The sequence below is a fragment of the Macrosteles quadrilineatus genome, unplaced genomic scaffold (assembly GCF_028750875.1).
Source record: "Macrosteles quadrilineatus isolate MER2022 unplaced genomic scaffold, UCM_ALF_1.0 Scaffold_2__2_contigs__length_208266976, whole genome shotgun sequence".
Taxonomy (NCBI): Eukaryota; Metazoa; Arthropoda; class Insecta; order Hemiptera; family Cicadellidae; genus Macrosteles; species Macrosteles quadrilineatus.
In genome coordinates, this window is record NW_026542595.1 from 89,500,581 (window position 1) to 89,518,387 (window position 17,807).

At 40.7% G+C, this 17,807-nt stretch overlaps 1 protein-coding gene across 1 annotated transcript; it reads left to right on the top strand.

Moving 5' to 3' along the window:
* Positions 1–16,642: 16,642 nt before the first annotated feature.
* On the top strand, positions 16,643–17,602 carry LOC128984570 (putative nuclease HARBI1). Its single transcript, XM_054403909.1, has one exon. It carries the CDS (start codon positions 16,643–16,645, stop codon positions 17,600–17,602), a length of 960 nt encoding a protein of 319 aa, XP_054259884.1.
* Positions 17,603–17,807: the final 205 nt, after the last annotated feature.

Consider the following 17,807-nt stretch of genomic DNA (forward strand, 5'->3'; position numbering starts at 1 on the left):
TTGGCTTGAGGTATGATACCCAGCAATGCATATTAATGTATTTCATTAACAATGAACCAATGTTGGTCCACAGTTGTAAATATTGGTTGGCCCAACTACGAGATATACAGTTGGACAACGGTTGGTTGGTTGTGGAAGCTCCAACCAACCATCGACCAACTGTCCCACAGTTGGCCAACGTTGGCCCAACCATCTGTGCTACATGGGAAAGCACTCTTACGGAACAGTGCCTGTGGCGTACATATTCTTTCGGAGCTGTACTGTAGCGGGGGGCCGTTTGGTGAGGGGGTGCGGGGTTAAGGTATGGGATGGAGGAGGGAAATTCGGGTAATCAGAAGGGAATAAACAGGGTAATGCTAATAGGTTAGGAAAAGGTGTGTCTGGACCCAGCTTAATTTCAGCGTGCTGAATCTGCTACCAATACAATTAGGAAGATTGCTGGGGACCAGAGGGACGGAGACCTTTTACCCAAATCAGAACACTTGCCTAGCCAGCTTTGATTTGAACTAATGGAACTAACTATTTAAATATAAACCTATCCTTCCACTACGAACTGAACTTGGGTAATTACTTACTAATTATTGATGAGCAAATGAGTGATATGTAATTGAATACTGAATGAGAAATAAGTATGAATTGATTTAAACTATTAAGTTACATTCTGGGAACATGTGGATTAGTATTCATGTTTCGAAAGGTTGGTGGCAGAGTGCCACCAACCGGCTAAGTTGTCAATTCCTACATTTCCATAGTCGGGTGAGCCAGAAGGGCTCCCCGCTAGTTACCTGACTTAGCCAGACATTTTCCCTACTTAATTTCTACATATTAACTAACTATGATAACTTATCCCAAACATCGAAGAGAAGTCCTGGATTTTACGGAGAGGTTTCCTGTGTAGAAGCCGGTTGTCGAAGAAGGAGGACAAGACTAGGAAAGGTGGGGACATCGACATATAAAACTAACTGGATCGGCTGCTAGGCTCCGCGACTCGAGCCTACGACCGGGGTTGCGTTTTAGATTTTGCAGGCGTCATGTGGGATTAAGCGTCTCGCTGCGCCACATCTTAGCATTGTCGCGGCCAGGACGATGCACTTTATCCAGCCCTTTACTCTCTACTAAAACGTTGTAAGGCATTTTAATAATAAATTTTCATGAATTTTTGTACAAGTAATAAAAGTGTAAAAATAACGCTGTGAGTAACCGAGTTTGGGTACCACAATTAATAAATATTAACTGACGGCGGATATTTCACACTGAGGTTTCTGATCAAATATAATTTAATTCCGATTTTATTTTTTTTAATGATGGAATGAAAGTAATAAAATAGTACAATTAAGAAACCTTTATGACTTGGTTCTTTCTTCACTTACTACTCTAACGAAACCAATTATGTTTCAATGTTACAATACAAAATAGTCTATATTAAAAAATGGGTTTTATCAGTTTCTCGTAAAATACAAAATATTCTGGGGTAAGGTATTAGTAAGAAAAAGGTTAGATTGTATAAAAAACATTTTATTTAGGAAACTTTGTAAAACAAAGAAACATATTTAGCCTAAACATTGCTAAAAAGAATAAGCTTATTTAACTTCTGCCGCATACCAAGCTTTGACAGAGAAGCTTCTGCTGTTTTACGCTTAGAAATGCTGTGGCATATAATTTTGTTAAACATAATACAAATTAATTTGATTAATTTCATGTCATGGCTTTCCTCACCAAATTCATTATTACCTTTATGATTAAGAAAAACGTTACCAGCAAAGGTTCCACATGCTAATAAAATAGTTTTTGAAGCATCTAATTTTTGCCAATCCTTGGAATATGCAACAATTTGATTGTACATGAAATTAACAATTTTCAGTACATCTGGCGAAGCCCTGATTAAAATAGAATAGCCCTGATAGAAAATCAGTAAAATTAGTGCAAGGGCTTGGATTTGAATCGCCAGTTACCAAAAGATTACTGCATTCTCCACATTTCAGTTTAGGATCCAACTTTCGAATAACATAACCACAAATATAATATATTACATTGTCTTTATAGTAAGACGACTCTTCTATGCCTTCTAACATGTATGACACACATTCTATATCATCAGCATCATCGGTTTCATCACTATGTCCAACTACTTGGGATAATTCGTTGAAGCTCATTACAGAACTTTGTTGATACAATTCAAATGATGGATAAGCAATTGCCTTTATCAGATGGCTGGACACTATAGCGAAACATAAGTTTTCTCAAAGCCCACTGGAACTGTTTCACATTTGGATTATTGTTATTTCCTCCTCGAGATCTTATACAGGAAAATAACAATTCCAGGTGGTCTTGAGAAAACTTGTACGTTAATATGTATTCATGCTCCTCTAATAAACTTTTCATCAAAATATTTATCGTGAGCATGTTGGTGATAAAGCCGAGAGCAAACGTTTTCCTTGCATGATTGAGAATAGGAACTTTTTCAATTTTCAAACAGGGTAAATAGTTCAAACATTTCTGTAGCATACCATTTATATACTCTAAATTGTCATTCCGTATCGGTGCTTTGAAATTTGAAAATTAAGACTGAGGGAGGTTATTGTAACACGCACGTGCGCCCAAGGTCAGGTGTCGACAACACGGTTTCGCGCGCTATATCCCACATGCTGCCTTCAATTTGCCCATGCGGCAACCCCGATACACATCTGTATTGGCTCGGAAAGCTCTACACGAGCCTTACGGCCTGCGCGCAATCCAGTTAGTTTTATATGTCGATGGGTGGGGATAGAGCATTGATGCAGTCGCGGTAGGCAACGAGATGAACATGCAGCCCGGCTTCGCGAACTGCACACACTATAAAAAATATAGCGTGCCGCTATGCGTCACAACCACCCCCCTTACGACGAAAGAAAAGAAAAGAACAAAACAGTTTTTTGAAGGTTGGTGAAAGGGTTTGGTTTGGTGTGTTTTTTTTTTTGTGGGGAGGTTTGTCGTTCGGTTTGCTTCCAGATGTGGAAGGTTCTGACCAGCCTGGCTGTAATAGGCACCTCGGACCACCGGACTTTCCCGAACCAACCACGGCAGAGAGCGGGATCCACCCCCCCTGCGAAAAGAGGAAGGCATTGTGGGGACGACAGTTTGTTTCCCTAACCTGGCAAAAATTGGAATTGAATTGCTTTCTGTTGTGAAATAAAAAGGGACGGACAACTGCACGCACAAAAGATTTTTTTTTTTTTTTAAATTAGGTTTTCTTCTTAAGGCATTGCTGGTGCACTGTGGGGGAATTTGAGATCAGCTGGTGTGTCTTCTGGTGATGCAGGTCTTGAGAGGTGCTGATGGTATGGGCTAAGTGTTGAGGCAGCAGGCTGAGTGTAGGCAAAGAGATGTTGTGTGCTGATGACTCATGCGGACCAGGCCGGAGCATCGTAGGCTGCGTCCAAGGTGTGTTGGCTGATGACTCATGCGGACAAGGCCGGAGCATCGCTGGCTGCGCCCAAGGTGTGCTGGCTGATGACTCATGCGGACAAGGCCGGAGCATCGCTGACTGGTGATGGGGGATGTAGAAGGTAAATGTCTCTTGTGGTCCAAAACAGATGTGCACGATATTTCATGATTGATTGGTATGCGGGAAAATTGTAGAGTTGTTAATTGAGTTTTGCTTTTTCATTTGATTTATTTATTATTTTTTGGTTGCTTTGATTGTGCAGTTGTCTGGTTTCTATTAAATACTGCTGGGGGAAATGAATATTTAATCAGATCGCAGATGATCATAAAAAAAACTTTTTCAAGGTGACTGTCGTTGTGGAAATGAAGAAGGGTTGGTCGCAAGGTGGAGGTCCGATCACTGACGGGTTGGCTCGGACTCAAAAGGTGAACCATGGGTTCGTTGGGGCCGAGCTACTCAAAACCAGACTGATGGAACTCGCGGATACCGTTTTGGGGTCTGTGAGTTGAAGGGGTTTGGAAGGATAGTAAACTGTTCTTGTTGAAATTTTTTTTTTTTTTTTTAACATTTCGCATGCTGAAAATTACGCATGCAGAATAGGTGCGTGCACTAAATTGCGCGTGCAGAACATTGCGCGTCGGTAAGCGCTAGAAAAAGGTGGGGATTGGTATTCTTGGGATTCTGGAGGTTGTTTCCTTATCAAGTATTTCCCTTGAGAGGCAAGGTTTCCGGTTCATTTGTTTTTTGTGTAAAAATAAAAGTACTGAATTTCTTAACTAAACTGGTAACTATTTTTCCCTAAATCTAACTACCTCTACCTTAGTGACTAATTAAGCTAAGAAGTATGAAAAGAAAATAAGGGAGGTAAAGGAAAGAATAGAAAGAGAGTTTGTCTCTAAACACTCGACTAGCTAGGTCGCCACAGAAGGTGCCATCACTGAGCCCTTTCCTACGGGGGTAAAATTAAGCAAAATAAAAAATAAAATTAAATCTCCCGTGGAAAGTAATCACAAAAAGGTGATTCAATCAAAAAAAATTCTTTACTGAACTCAGTGAGGGTGCGAGAGACGAAGAGGGAGGGGTGAAAGATTTGGTCGACAACGCACGGAGGAAGACGTGTAGGGCAGCCCATCCTAAGGAAGGATACCCCGAGACTCACTTTCCCCCGGGCGTTGGCGGGGACAGCGACAGATTGAGAAGACTTAACCTAATATCACCTTAGCAGAGTGTTCTGATCTGGGTAAAGAGATTGATCTTGTTTTTTTTTTTCCTAAAATTGTGGCTGAAAAAATCGTTTTAGATGTGACACATGTGCGTTCCTAACAAATTTTCCGGTTGAGGGATTGATCAAACGTGCTGTGACGGGAGAAGAGAAAGCTTCAATTACACATGGTTTGGACCAGACAGGGAGTAATTTCTGATTGATGGCGTCGGCGGCCCTACTGAGGTGGTGTTCTCTGAACATTACCCAGTCGCCTATCTTGTAAGGGTTGGGTAATCTGTCCAGATCATATTTTTGTTGCCTGAGCTGCCTAGCCTTTGTGAGGTTCTCGACGGCTCTTCTCCACTCTTCATTGGAAGATTGTGGGGAAGCCTGATCGTCGATTAGCCTGTCCATATTCCAATGGAGTTCTAAGGGGTGTGAAATATTTCTTCCGAGGAACAAACGAGCTGGGGAAATTTTGGTGGAGTCATGCCGTACGGAATTAAATGCCATCTGAAACCAATGTAGCTCCTGATCCCATCGTTTCTGGTGTTCGTGGTGAAAAATTCTGATCGCGATCTTTATCTGCTTGTTTACTCTTTTGGCGTGGGAAGGGTTGGGGTAATAGGGACTGGTGTAGATGTGTTGAATGCCTAGTCCCATGCAAAGGTTTTTGACTGTTACTGACTTGAAGGAGGAGACGTTGTCGGAAACTAGAAATTTTGGAGGACCAAAGATTGAGAAAACTTGCTTGGTTAGCACTGATGCGGTGGTTTCGGCCTTGGTATTCCTGACAGGGATCATGAGGCAAAACTTGGAAAAGGAATCAACTACGGTTAGGATGTACTGGTTTCGATTAAGAGAGAGAGGGAGAGGGCCAATATGGTCGATGAATATTTTCTCCCACGGTTGAGTTACTATTTCAGAAGAGAGTTTCCCCACCTTTGTGTTTGGTGCCTGTTTGCACCTTTGGCATTTGACACAAGCTCGAACTTTATCAGCGATGAAGGTTTTGAGGTCTGGTGCCCAGAAAAAGGGTTCGATGCGGGCAAGGGTCTTGCTGATGCCTAAATGGGCTGAAGTGGGAGACTCGTGGTAGTAGGCAAACAAAAGGTCGAAAAGTTTCCGGGGAACGACTACTCTGGCCTTGGTTTGATTTGGGAGCCGGTAAAGAAGGGTATGGTTTTCTACGGAGTAATTTGGGGGCTTGTTGGCTGACCTAATGATTTTCCTGAGGTCGGGATCATCGATTTGATGGCTGCTGATATCCTTGAAAACCTCAGGTAGGGAAAAAAGAGATAAAACAGGCGGTTGTTCAATGGGAGGAGTTGTTTCTGTTGGCTCGGTGTTCTCAAAAAGCCGGGAGAGACAATCTGCGATCACGTTGTCTTTTCCTCGAATGTGATAGATTTTGAATTTGAAGGAGTTGATGAAGGAGATCCAGCGTGCAATTTTGCCAATTTGACGAGGGTGGTTTAGAAGCCAAGTGAGGGCTGAGCAGTCCGAGTGAAGCTCGAACTCTCGGTGTTCCAGATACTGATGATACTTTTGCAAGGCGAAAACTATTGCAAGACATTCAAGTTGAAGCGTGGAGTAGTTGAGTTCATGTTTATTGAGAGCGCGGGATGCATAGGAAACTGGGAACAACTGATCACCATGAGGTTGGAGAAGGACAGCTCCAATTGAGGAACCAGAGGCATCGGTGTGCACGACGAATTGTTTACTGAAATCGGGCATACGGAGAATAGTGGAGGAGACCAAAGCCTTCTTTAAGGTTTCAAACGCTGTGACCTGGTCGGGACCGAAAATGAAGGGGACTCCCTTTTTCTTTAGGTGATTTAATGGTATGGTAATTGTGGCATAGTCCTTCATGAAACGGGCATAAAATGCTGTCATTCCAAGGAAGCGGGACAACTGCTTGATGTTTTTGGGGGTAGGGAATTCATCTATGGGACGTGTCCTATCAGGATGGATTGAAATGGTGTGATTTGAGAAGACATGACCAAGAAACTGAACTCTGTTTGACGCGACCGTAATTTTTTCCGGATTGACAGTGAGTCCTGATTCGCGGAGACGTTGAATTACCGATTTGACCTTTTCGATGTGATCTTCAAAGGTTGTGTCGCTGTAAACGCACAAGTCATCAAAAAAATTGTAAATGTAATTGAATTTTATGTCGCCGAAAATTTTGTCGATCAAAGAGGTGAGAACCATACTACCTGACGCGAGTCCAAAAGGGAGGAAATTGAACTCATATTGAGCCCAAGGAACAACAAAAGACGTGAATTGCTTGGACTCCTCGGCCAGGGGAATTTGGTTGTATGCCGAGTTCAAATCAAGGAGTGTGAACCAACGAGCTTGGCCTAAATGCTGAAAGGCGCTTTCTATGGTGGGCATTGGCGTGGCGTCAAGTTCCAAAATGGAATTCAAATTTCTGTAGTCGACAACCATGCGAGTTTTCCCACCCTTTTTGGGAACTAGAAAGGCGGCGGAGGCGTATTGCGACGTGGAGGGTCTAATAACTCCTTTTTGTAGCAGTTCGTCGATGTGTTGCCGCATAAGTTGAAGCTTGGGAGGGGCGTACTGATACGGTTTGTTTCGCACAACTTTGGTTTCCTTGATGCGGATATGATACTTTAAGAGGTTTGTTCGCCCTAACTTGCTAGTGATGGTCTCAGGGAATTCTGAAAGCAACTGAGAGACAACTTGGCGTTGTTGGGGATTTAAATTTTCCCCCATATTGAAGGAAAGTTCTTTCTGCTCGGCGATTGGAGTGCAAATGAGTGAAAAGGCTGTCGGGGATCCAGGTGATCCATACGGAAAACTAAGAGAGTGAGTGCACATGTTGATTATTGCCTTGGTTTTTGTTAAGAAATCAGACCCTATCAAAATGGGAACTGGTAATTTATCAGTGACAAAAAATTGATACGTCCAAGAAAGGTGTTTTATTTTGAAATGAATCTTTGCTACAAATCTGAAATTTATGGGTTCGCCGGCTGCGGATATTGCTGAAAACGTTGTCGGGTGTTTACTGACGACTGCGCTGGTATGTCGCTTTAGGAGCTGATAAGTTTCAGATGACAACAAACAAAACGAAGATCCGGTATCTATAAGGGCTTCCTTAACAATTCCCCTAAAATTTAGGGTGACGTAACAAAGCTCGTTTGGCGGAATGCTTGGGGAACCCTTAAGTTTGTTGACCAAATTTTGCCTTTTGGGCACCTGACATACAGACTGAACAAGGGGAAGCGCTGCGGTGCCTAACGGTGCTCCCCTTTGGAGTTTCCCTGAGTTTGGAATGTCGACGGCGACTCGCGGTTTGATACAAAACGTTGAGGTGGTTGATGTGACCTTGGAAATTGCTGATTGTTCTGGTGAAACGGAAAACGCGGAATGTGAGGTGGAAAAGTCTGTGGCTGAACATTTGAGAAACGTTGGGCGCTGTGGCCTGGAAAATTGTGGTTGCTTCGTCGATTTCGCCACTCCCCTGGTGGGTTTGATTGATAGCTCTGCCCGTGCTCAACACTGCGCTGTGGGAAACCCGGTCGCGAGACGGCCTGCCCCCGTTCCAGCGCGCGGACAGTCTGGACCCTGGGTACTAAGGCCCGGAGATCAGACAGACTACACGCAGCAGGAAAAGCAGCAAGAGCCGCCCGCGTCGGTGCATTCAAACCGTTCAGCACCGTATCGAGCACATCGCGTTCTGAGAAGTCAGAGACTAACAATGCTGAGGCGGCAGAAATGGCGTCGACAAATTCGGAAAGAGATTCTGAGGGTCGTTGAATCCTGTAGACCATGGAAGAAATTATCGCATGCCTGACTTGCGCAGGGAGAAAAAAATCCCTAACACGCGAGATGACCTGCTCCAGATTGATGTGATCGGCGATTCCCTTGAGCCAAAATGACCTTAACTGTTCCGCAGTGCGGGGAAGAATCGCTAGCAAAACATCTTCGTCGTCAAACAAATCCAATTTTGATATTTTGGAAGCTGCAATCAAAAACTCGGCCAATTCACGAGGCTCCGAACCAGTAGTGACTGGCAAGTCCCTTACGAGATCGTCTAAAACCCTGTTTTTGCTCTGAACTGGGCGAGGGGGGGAACGACTCTTGGTCATGGCAGAAAAAACCTGTTGACCGACTGCGATCGCAGTTTGCTGAACCAACTGGGTTTGCTGAACCAATTCGCTTGAAGAGAATTTGCGCTGTCGGTGCTCTGGGTCGCGGCGCCGCTTGTGCCACTAGAGCCGGCGTCGTTTACCTCCTGATTCGTGCCGGGAGACTGAGTGGTGGTCAGGACCTGAGGAGATTTGTCGTCAGTTTGATTTGGAGCAATGGTCGTTGGACAGGTCAGGTCCGGCCTGGCATTGATGGGCAAGGGCTCGGTTCCGCCGTTCAATTGCAATGTTTTCAAAAATTCGCTTAACAAGGTCCTATTCACTGACAAGGTCGCTGAGGGTGCAATCCCCAAAACATGACACTGATTTGTCGCATCCTGCGCATTGAGAGTGCATACCCAGGAAGTGCCTGTTGGCAACTCCTCGGGAGAATATATTCTAGAAGGCATGTCGCCTAAACAACAAAGAAGCTTACAAAACAAATAAATATTTCTCTAAACACTAAACACCTACCGCCTACGGTTACCCCTTCACTTTCTCACTCGAAATTCAAAATTGAACAAGGGGAACCCCAGGCAACGCTACCGACACAAGAAATGAGGAATCGCAAAAAAAATAACTAAGCCCAAAAAAAAAATTAGCCTATGACTCAATCGCAGCTAGGTAATTCTCTGGAGCACACAAAAGTTTTTTTGTTTGTGACAAATTGCAAGTGCTTGCAATGAGGGATCAATCATTCTTGCGTGAGAGTTGGAGAAAGAGAGTTTTCTATTGATGGAATCAACGTCGCAAATGCGTCGCTATTTAAATGAATGTCATCACGACGCATTGACCTTCCATAATAGGCATGAAAATATTGCATGTGATTCAATTCGTCGGGGATGTCTATTACCTTAGTAAACTCTGAACGTAAAGTGCGCAAAAAACTGTTTGTTTGATGCAGACGGTTGATTGCTGAAAAGGAATTCCTTATCCTTGGATAATGCGGTAACGTCGTAAACACAACTACCATCCCAGGATAATTCCGACGTAATAATCTCAGAAAAGACAAAAAGGAGTTCTTAAAAACTGTAATTCCAACATTTGCTAAAAAATCATTATTACCTAAGAAAAACAACAGTGGCATGTGTGGCTGTATCGCAGTACTATTTAACTTAACAAAACTCTTGAGCTCGGATATTTTTGCTCCAGAAATGCCCTTGACTAAGATTGGTTGTAATCTTCCAGTTGAGTGTCGATTGGTTTGACAAAAATTGTAAAATCGAGTGGCATAAGAGTCACCGATTACCTGAATATTTAACGAAGATTTTTCTTGGTTCATGACCAACTCTTAAATTCACCTAACCTAATTGCAACTCGGTGAAACCCAAAACTGCTCAACCGACTACGAATAGAAGTGTAGATTCGTCGAATTTACCAAAGGCGATTGCTTAAAAAAAAACCCCACTTAACAAAATACAATTATACATAAACTGGCACAAAACCCTCCTAAATGTAGGCCTACACACAATTAAAAACTCTACTCAAAATGTTGTATTGGACACAAAACAAAATTTTTTTCTAATGAAATTGCAAATTGCATTCAAATATCTAATTTCCTTGCTTCAAAGTAAAATATATTTGTCGTAGGCTATGTCTCGAATTTCCAGCTAAAATGGGTAACCAAATTGTTATGAGTATACACACTAACTATACTATCTGGCCCATACCCCAGAGGTCCGTGGATCGTAACCACGCTCTGCTACCATATGTAGCGGGGGGCCGTTTGGTGAGGGGGTGCGGGGTTAAGGTATGGGATGGAGGAGGGAAATTCGGGTAATCAGAAGGGAATAAACAGGGTAATGCTAATAGGTTAGGAAAAGGTGTGTCTGGACCCAACTTAATTTCAGCGTGCTGAATCTGCTACCAATACAATTAGGAAGATTGCTGGGGACCAGAGGGACGGAGACCTTTTACCCAGATCAGAACACTTGCCTAGCCAGCTTTGATTTGAACTAATGGAACTAACTATTTAAATATAAACCTATCCTTCCACTACGAACTGAACTTGGGTAATTACTTACTAATTATTGATGAGCAAATGAGTGATATGTAATTGAATACTGAATGAGAAATAAGTATGAATTGATTTAAACTATTAAGTTACATTCTGGGAACATGTGGATTAGTATTCATGTTTCGAAAGGTTGGTGGCAGAGTGCCACCAACCGGCTAAGTTGTCAATTCCTACATTTCCATAGTCGGGTGAGCCAGAAGGGCTCCCCGCTAGTTACCTGACTTAGCCAGACATTTTCCCTACTTAATTTCTACATATTAACTAACTATGATAACTTATCCCAAACATCGAAGAGAAGTCCTGGATTTTACGGAGAGGTTTCCTGTGTAGAAGCCGGTTGTCGAAGAAGGAGGACAAGACTAGGAAAGGTGGGGATAGAGCATTGATGCAGTCGCGGTAGGCAACGAGATGAACATGCAGCCCGGCTTCGCGAACTGCACACACTATAAAAAATATAGCGTGCCGCTATGCGTCACAGTACCTTGGTAGTGCATTCATTTAGAAGCACCCACCACCTTTTGGTGTAACAATTTTTGGAGCAGTGTGCCTGACTACTCCTAAGCCTAGGCTACTGCTAGTCATAACCATAAGCCACTTTTACACGAGGCCAATCAGTTGGTGGGCAGGTTACTTGCTTCATGTAACTTGAAATACATTAAGTTTTTTAAGAGAGAGGCAAGGAACCTGCTTGATCTACTGGACTAGTCTCGCATAAACGCGGCTTAAGTGTGTTTTATTTATTCAACGGCAAACGCAGCCAATTTACAAATATACAACATGCAAAGATGGTTTACAGACATAGTATAACTAGAACTAGGATTATAATGCAAAAGCCCAAGAGAACATTTAACGTTCTATGGTTATATGTGTTCAATGTTACATTAAGATATTGTTTTTAAATTTTAATAACAAACAATACGAATAGAAATTTTTATACATCATTGTTACGAAGCAAATAAAAAAAAGTAAATTTAAAATTCCCATGTTATTCTAAATGGAGAAAAATAAACTGTTGTAGTTTCCTTGTTTATGAAAATATTTTTAACTTTTTTTATTTCTTGTTCCCCAACCATAAGAGTATAATTTCGTTAATTACCTTACCAAATTAAAACCTGATCAAACCCAGACAGCACACTTTCTCCTCAGGGCTTCCCACGGATATTGCGACAGGATATGCAAGATATCCCATAGTGGTCCTATGGTCAACCTGGGATATCCCAGGATATCCACAGGAATGCGTAATGTCCCCGCCCGGGGATGTCCTACGGATAAGCTCACAGCATATCCGTGGGACATCCGAGGTCATCCCAGGGTAGTCCTCAGGACATTCTCAGGACATATGGGACTACTATGGGATGTCCCTGGGATAAAGTGTGGTCTGGGCCTGAACATAAAAAACACAAAATAATATAGATTTAGTATGAGAAGCTTAATTATAAGTTTAGTAAATTGATTAAATGGTTAATAAACACAAATTTTGAAGAAAAAACGAGAAAACAGTTTTTGGCCCAGACGGGTCTCGAACCTGGTACCTCCGCCTTATGAGCCTCTTACCTTTCCTCCTGAGCTATCTGCGCTTGATGATTATGGGTGTTTTCAAGTGGTCAAAGAGTATCCGACAGTTGCAATGGTCGCAATACTTGTATTTTTGATACTACAGTATATAATATGATTCTGTTAATCTGTTTAGGCCTCAAGTAGTTGAATTGTTTTTCTGGTAGTTGAAGAGAGTACTGGTATTAGAATATAGATTATTTAATTACCATCAGATTAGCACTGTTATAATTGATTGTTATATGATTAAAATTAGTTTTTGATTGTTTTATTAATTTAAAGTTGAAATTAAATTCACATTTCACACAACTATGATAGAACTCTAGTTTTCCTGAACTCAGTGGTAGTAATATGTCAGTAAAGTTAAGTCAGCCCTTGCTAGCCACAGTATTAACAAGACATATTTTCAATCTGGGAAACCTTAAACTTTTAAAACAAATTATAAAACCTCAACATCTTAATGCGTGGGAATCTTATTTTTAGAAAAAAAACAGACCAAAATTATTTGTTAAATAATGAAGACGGCACAATTATAAATTCGGAATTACTGAAAATAATTATACCAAGAACAACACCGTAATACATCCAAAATTCAAAAGATTAATTTTTATAATATTTTTTTTTTATTTTTCCAATATCCTTTAAATCATCTGTTTTAACTTTGTTTAAAATTAATTTATCAAGTAAATATTTACTTTTTGTACTAGAGTAAACACAGCCTGAAGATGGAAACCTAGTTTCTGAAAGCGCTAGTGAAAAATACAAATTATTATATATTGGCCTTGTTGAACATTTAAATTTAGATATACATTTCATCTAGTGGTAGTATTTTTTTTCTTCAGCTTGTTACCGGGACATTACAGGATATCCAGTGGATTTTGTACATGTCCCGGGATGTCATGGGACATTCTGGGATATCCTATGGCATTCGTACATATCCCGGGACTTTACAGGATATCCTGAGGTTAACTTACAAATCCCGGGACATTACGGTATATTGTAGGATATCCTGTGGATTTCGTACTCGTCCCGGGATTTTGCGGGATATCCTGAGGATAGCGTACATATCCCGAGACATTCTCAGGACATATGGGACTACTATGGGATGTCCCTGGGATAAAGTGTGCTGTCCGGGAACTGGTCGATTTCAAATCACTCAGCCAGTTATTTGGCCACCTGGCTAGTTTGAAACCTGACCAAATTGGATGGATTTGGTCATGACCAAATACCAATGATTTTATTGGTAACAATTTTTCACGGCATTTTAAAAGAACCAAAGTTACCTCTTCCGTATCTTGACCACATTGCAAAAGATTTTTAGTGACTAGCACAAAAATTATCTACTGTAGATCAGAAACAGGAATGGACTGTATAAAACTTTGAGAAGAATAATTGGCGCACCCCGGTTCGTATCCAACACTACATTTAATTATAAACGATTTCAAAATTAAATCAGTCAAAGAAAAAAATACAGACCACAGTAAAGTACCGAGTTATCATTACATTTAATTTCTTTTATTTATATCCACTATGGCAGATCTAAGATGGCGGCCAAAAACGAGTTCCCTATTGAAATGAAGTACAACCCACAAAATAAACATCGGTGGTCGTCCCATGTCAATATCTAAAAAAAATTTTTATAAAATATGCATGTGGTATATTTTTTTCAAATTTGTCCAATGTTGGGAAAAGCCGCTATTCATTTTTAATTGTGATTTTAGGAGGTTTCTTGTAGACTGATTTTTGGCAACTTTTTAAGTACGATGGAGCATCAGTGTCAACGACACGTACATCGAATAATGCTTCCGTCTGAACCTCCCATACACCCCTACAAGCCAAGTCTGCTTTTAGTGCTGCAGCATCCAATGACCCTTGCTCAGAGATCATTGGTTCTCGAACACAGTTTCCCCATGCTAGCTTCATCAAGCTTCCAAGAGTATCCCTTACCTCATTATGTCTTCTTATTATCAACCCACCTGTGCGACAGTTAAGGGCATGTTCCATTCTGAAGTTTTTGCCACAACCATCACATGAAGAGGGGAGGTGTATTGGAGTTTTCCCATATCTTAGTGCAAGAGCATCTCTGAACTCCAGTGGGGAAAGATCTAAATTAAGTTTTTTTAATGGAATACATGACAGCCATTCACTGTGTTTCGCTTTAGTATTTGCTCCTCGCAAGATAATTTGTTGTTGTTTTAGAGGAAGATTTTGAATAGTCGATTTCAAAATGTTTTCTTCTTCTAATCTTCTCTCCTCTTTCAAGTCCTTTTTTGAGATAACCAAATGTTCTTCATGTTCTTGCATGCTTATTTTCCTCTTAGTTTTTAGAGAGTCTATGATGAATTTACAACATTTATTTGAAGCTCGGAACAATGCTTTTCCCTGAGCGGTAGGATCAACTAAACCAATTCCTCAATTTTTTACTTGCAGATGTAATATCTTTTGTTCATCTTGGTTTAGATGACAGCCAAATAAAGCAGGAAATAGGTTTTGTTCTATTGAGTTTTTTATCGGATAAAAATTAATGTCTTCACTTTCATCAACTCTTTGAAAAAAAATTCCATTCAGCTTGTATGAATTTTGTGGCAACAGTAAGTGCAGATTGTGGATATTTTTCAGCAACATTCGCCAGACTTACCAAATGACTATTCCACTTGTCTACCTTCTTTTTAATAAAGAAATCATTTTCTGTTTGGTCACATCCAATAAATCCTCCTAAAAAACTACCCCCAGTAACAATCTGTAATCCTGATATGTTGGCTAGGTCTAATATGTTGATGGTTCAGATCCTACAATCAAACGGGTTTTGTGAGCTTGTGGGTAAAATCCATTTTTAGGCCCAATTTCTTGTAATTTCTCCCACCATTTCATCACATTATAAAGTTCTCCTTGACATGATGAGTCATCCGCATACCATACTTGGTTTGTATCTGGGGTGGTTTTTAATTCATAAATTAATGGCAAAGTGGCTAATCCATACAATATTATAGATAATGGGTCTCCCTGAGTAACGCCTTCCATGCTATACAGTTGTTTTTTACTTCCTGGCATAATAAGTGCAGCCTTACTCTGGTATGTGTTGAAAATGAATCCTGCCATAACGCATGAACTCTGTTTATCCTGTTGAAGGCATTGTCAGCATCAACCATTATCATGCAGCTGTCTTCTTCAGTTTGACGTTTTTCTTCATATTGGTCTCTCATGAAATATTTGTGTAACTAGTGGTGAAAATGGCACTTTGCTGCACACGAGAGCAATGTTTACGCACGAGCCGCAGGCGAGTGCGGAATGATCTCGAGTGCAGCAAAGGCCTTTTTCACTCGTGTTACACATTATATTTCTCCTACAGTCACTATAAAGCATATAAATAATTAGTCTTTCAAACACTATACAACGCGTTTTTAGGTTCAGCTGGCAACACAAATGGTGCCCTAGAGAAAGTAGTACCCGCTGTCCGTATCACTCCGCTATTTTTCCTCGGCAAGAAATGTGCTCCGCGTTTTGAGAATATAGTTCCGTATGTTTTTGTAATTTGAAGGGGTTTCCGCGCCTAAAAAAATGCTTTAAAGGTATTTTATTGGTTATTAAGATCGTAGGAATGTTTTAAAAACGTTTAAAAGAAAAGTCCAGAAAGTTCAAAAATACCGAAACTATAAACACGAAATGACAGGTTAAATCGTAGTTATAATAGTTAGGCCCGGTTTCCCCAACTCATTTAAACCTAGTTTTAAGTTAAACGGCGATTTAAACTTAGTTTAACTTTGATTTGGGTTTCTCCAAATTTAAACTAGGTATTAATCTAAGTTTAAACTAAACCACCTCTCAACTTGGTTTAACTACTGGGGATAAAATAAACTGAGTTCAAATTAAAATTACAACAATAACATAACCTCAATTAATTCCAAAACAAATAGTAGGTGTTAAAACAGTAATAGTTGAATCAACTACTATAAATTAATTCAGAGGAAAATAGGCTTTGCTTAGGGCTAACTTATATTGTGAAGGCCTAATTAAGTTAAGTTTTATTTGTATTTTAATTTATTGTGTTTATTAAGTTCTTTTATTTTTACATTTAATTTTTTTTTTCAAGTTAGGCTAAGTTACTAATTACAGTATTTTCCCCTATATCTGGGTAAACTGAAATGGAAGAGTTGATTGAAATTTTTGAGGAAGTAGATGATGGAGATTTTGAAACTATAATACCCCGAACAAGAGGGCCTACAACAATCAGAGAGAGAATTGACCATTTTCATAAATGGAACGAATCGGAGTTTTTTGAAAGATTCAGGATGCGGAAGGAAACGGCGAGCATAGTTTTGAGCCTGATCAGAGAGAGGTTGACTACTAGGACCGACAAAAACCGCGCTGTGACTCCAGAAGAAAAGTTTCTCTGCACTTTAAGGTTCTATGCTTCTGACAGCTTCTTTATCAACATAGGTGAGTTGAGTGGGCTACACAAGTCAACTGTTAGTAAAATTATAAATGAAGTGTCAGTTGCAATCGCATGTTTATGCCCTCAATTCATCAAAATGGCTACGACTGAAGAAGATATCAAAAGAGTGAAAAGCGGGTTTTACAGTAAGGCGCGGTTCCCTAACTGTGTTGGTGCAATCGATTGCACACATGTCAAGATTCAATCGCCTGGAGGCCCTCAAGCTGAAGTCTACCGCAACAGAAAAGGCGTGTTTACTAAAAACGTACAAGCAATTTGTGACTCCACTCTGATGTTCAGGAACATCGTTGCTCGCTGGCCTGGCAACACACATGATGCACATATTTTCAATTCATCAAAAGTAAAGCGGGATTTCGAAAGCAATGAGTTTGGAAATGGAGTTTTGGTGGGAGATGCTGGATACGGGTGTACGAACTACATGATCACCCCTCTGGACAGTGTTACAACTCCAGAAGAGCAATTATTCCAAGAATCCCAAATCAGAACAAGAAATCCCATCGAACGATGCTTCGGAGTATGGAAACGGCGTTTCCCTGTTCTTTCCCTAGGGATTCGAGTGAAGGAAGAAAGGGTTGAAAGCATAATTGTTGCTGCAGCTGTTTTGCACAATGTCTGTATTTCTGAAAACGAAGCTGTCCCCCCTGTGAATGACGAAGTAGAGGCAGCAATTGCGGCCTTAGAAACACTAACTCCTCAAGTAGGCAGAGTTTGCCAACAAGCCCCAAGAAATGTCCCAGATCAGAACACTATTGTAAGGAACAACCTTATTAACAGATATTTTAGAAGTTTGCTGTAAATAAGCCAGTATCAACGTTTTTTTGTGAAATCCATTTATTAAATGTTTATTTTTTGTGTTCAAATATTTTCAATTTGTTGGCCATTTATAGGCCAGTAGGCCGTGTTAGGTTGTGTTGTATCTTGGTAACCAACTAGACTAAAAAAAATCCCTACCTTTGAGTTGTATAAAATCCAATTTGTAGATTTTAGGATGCAGCCTATAT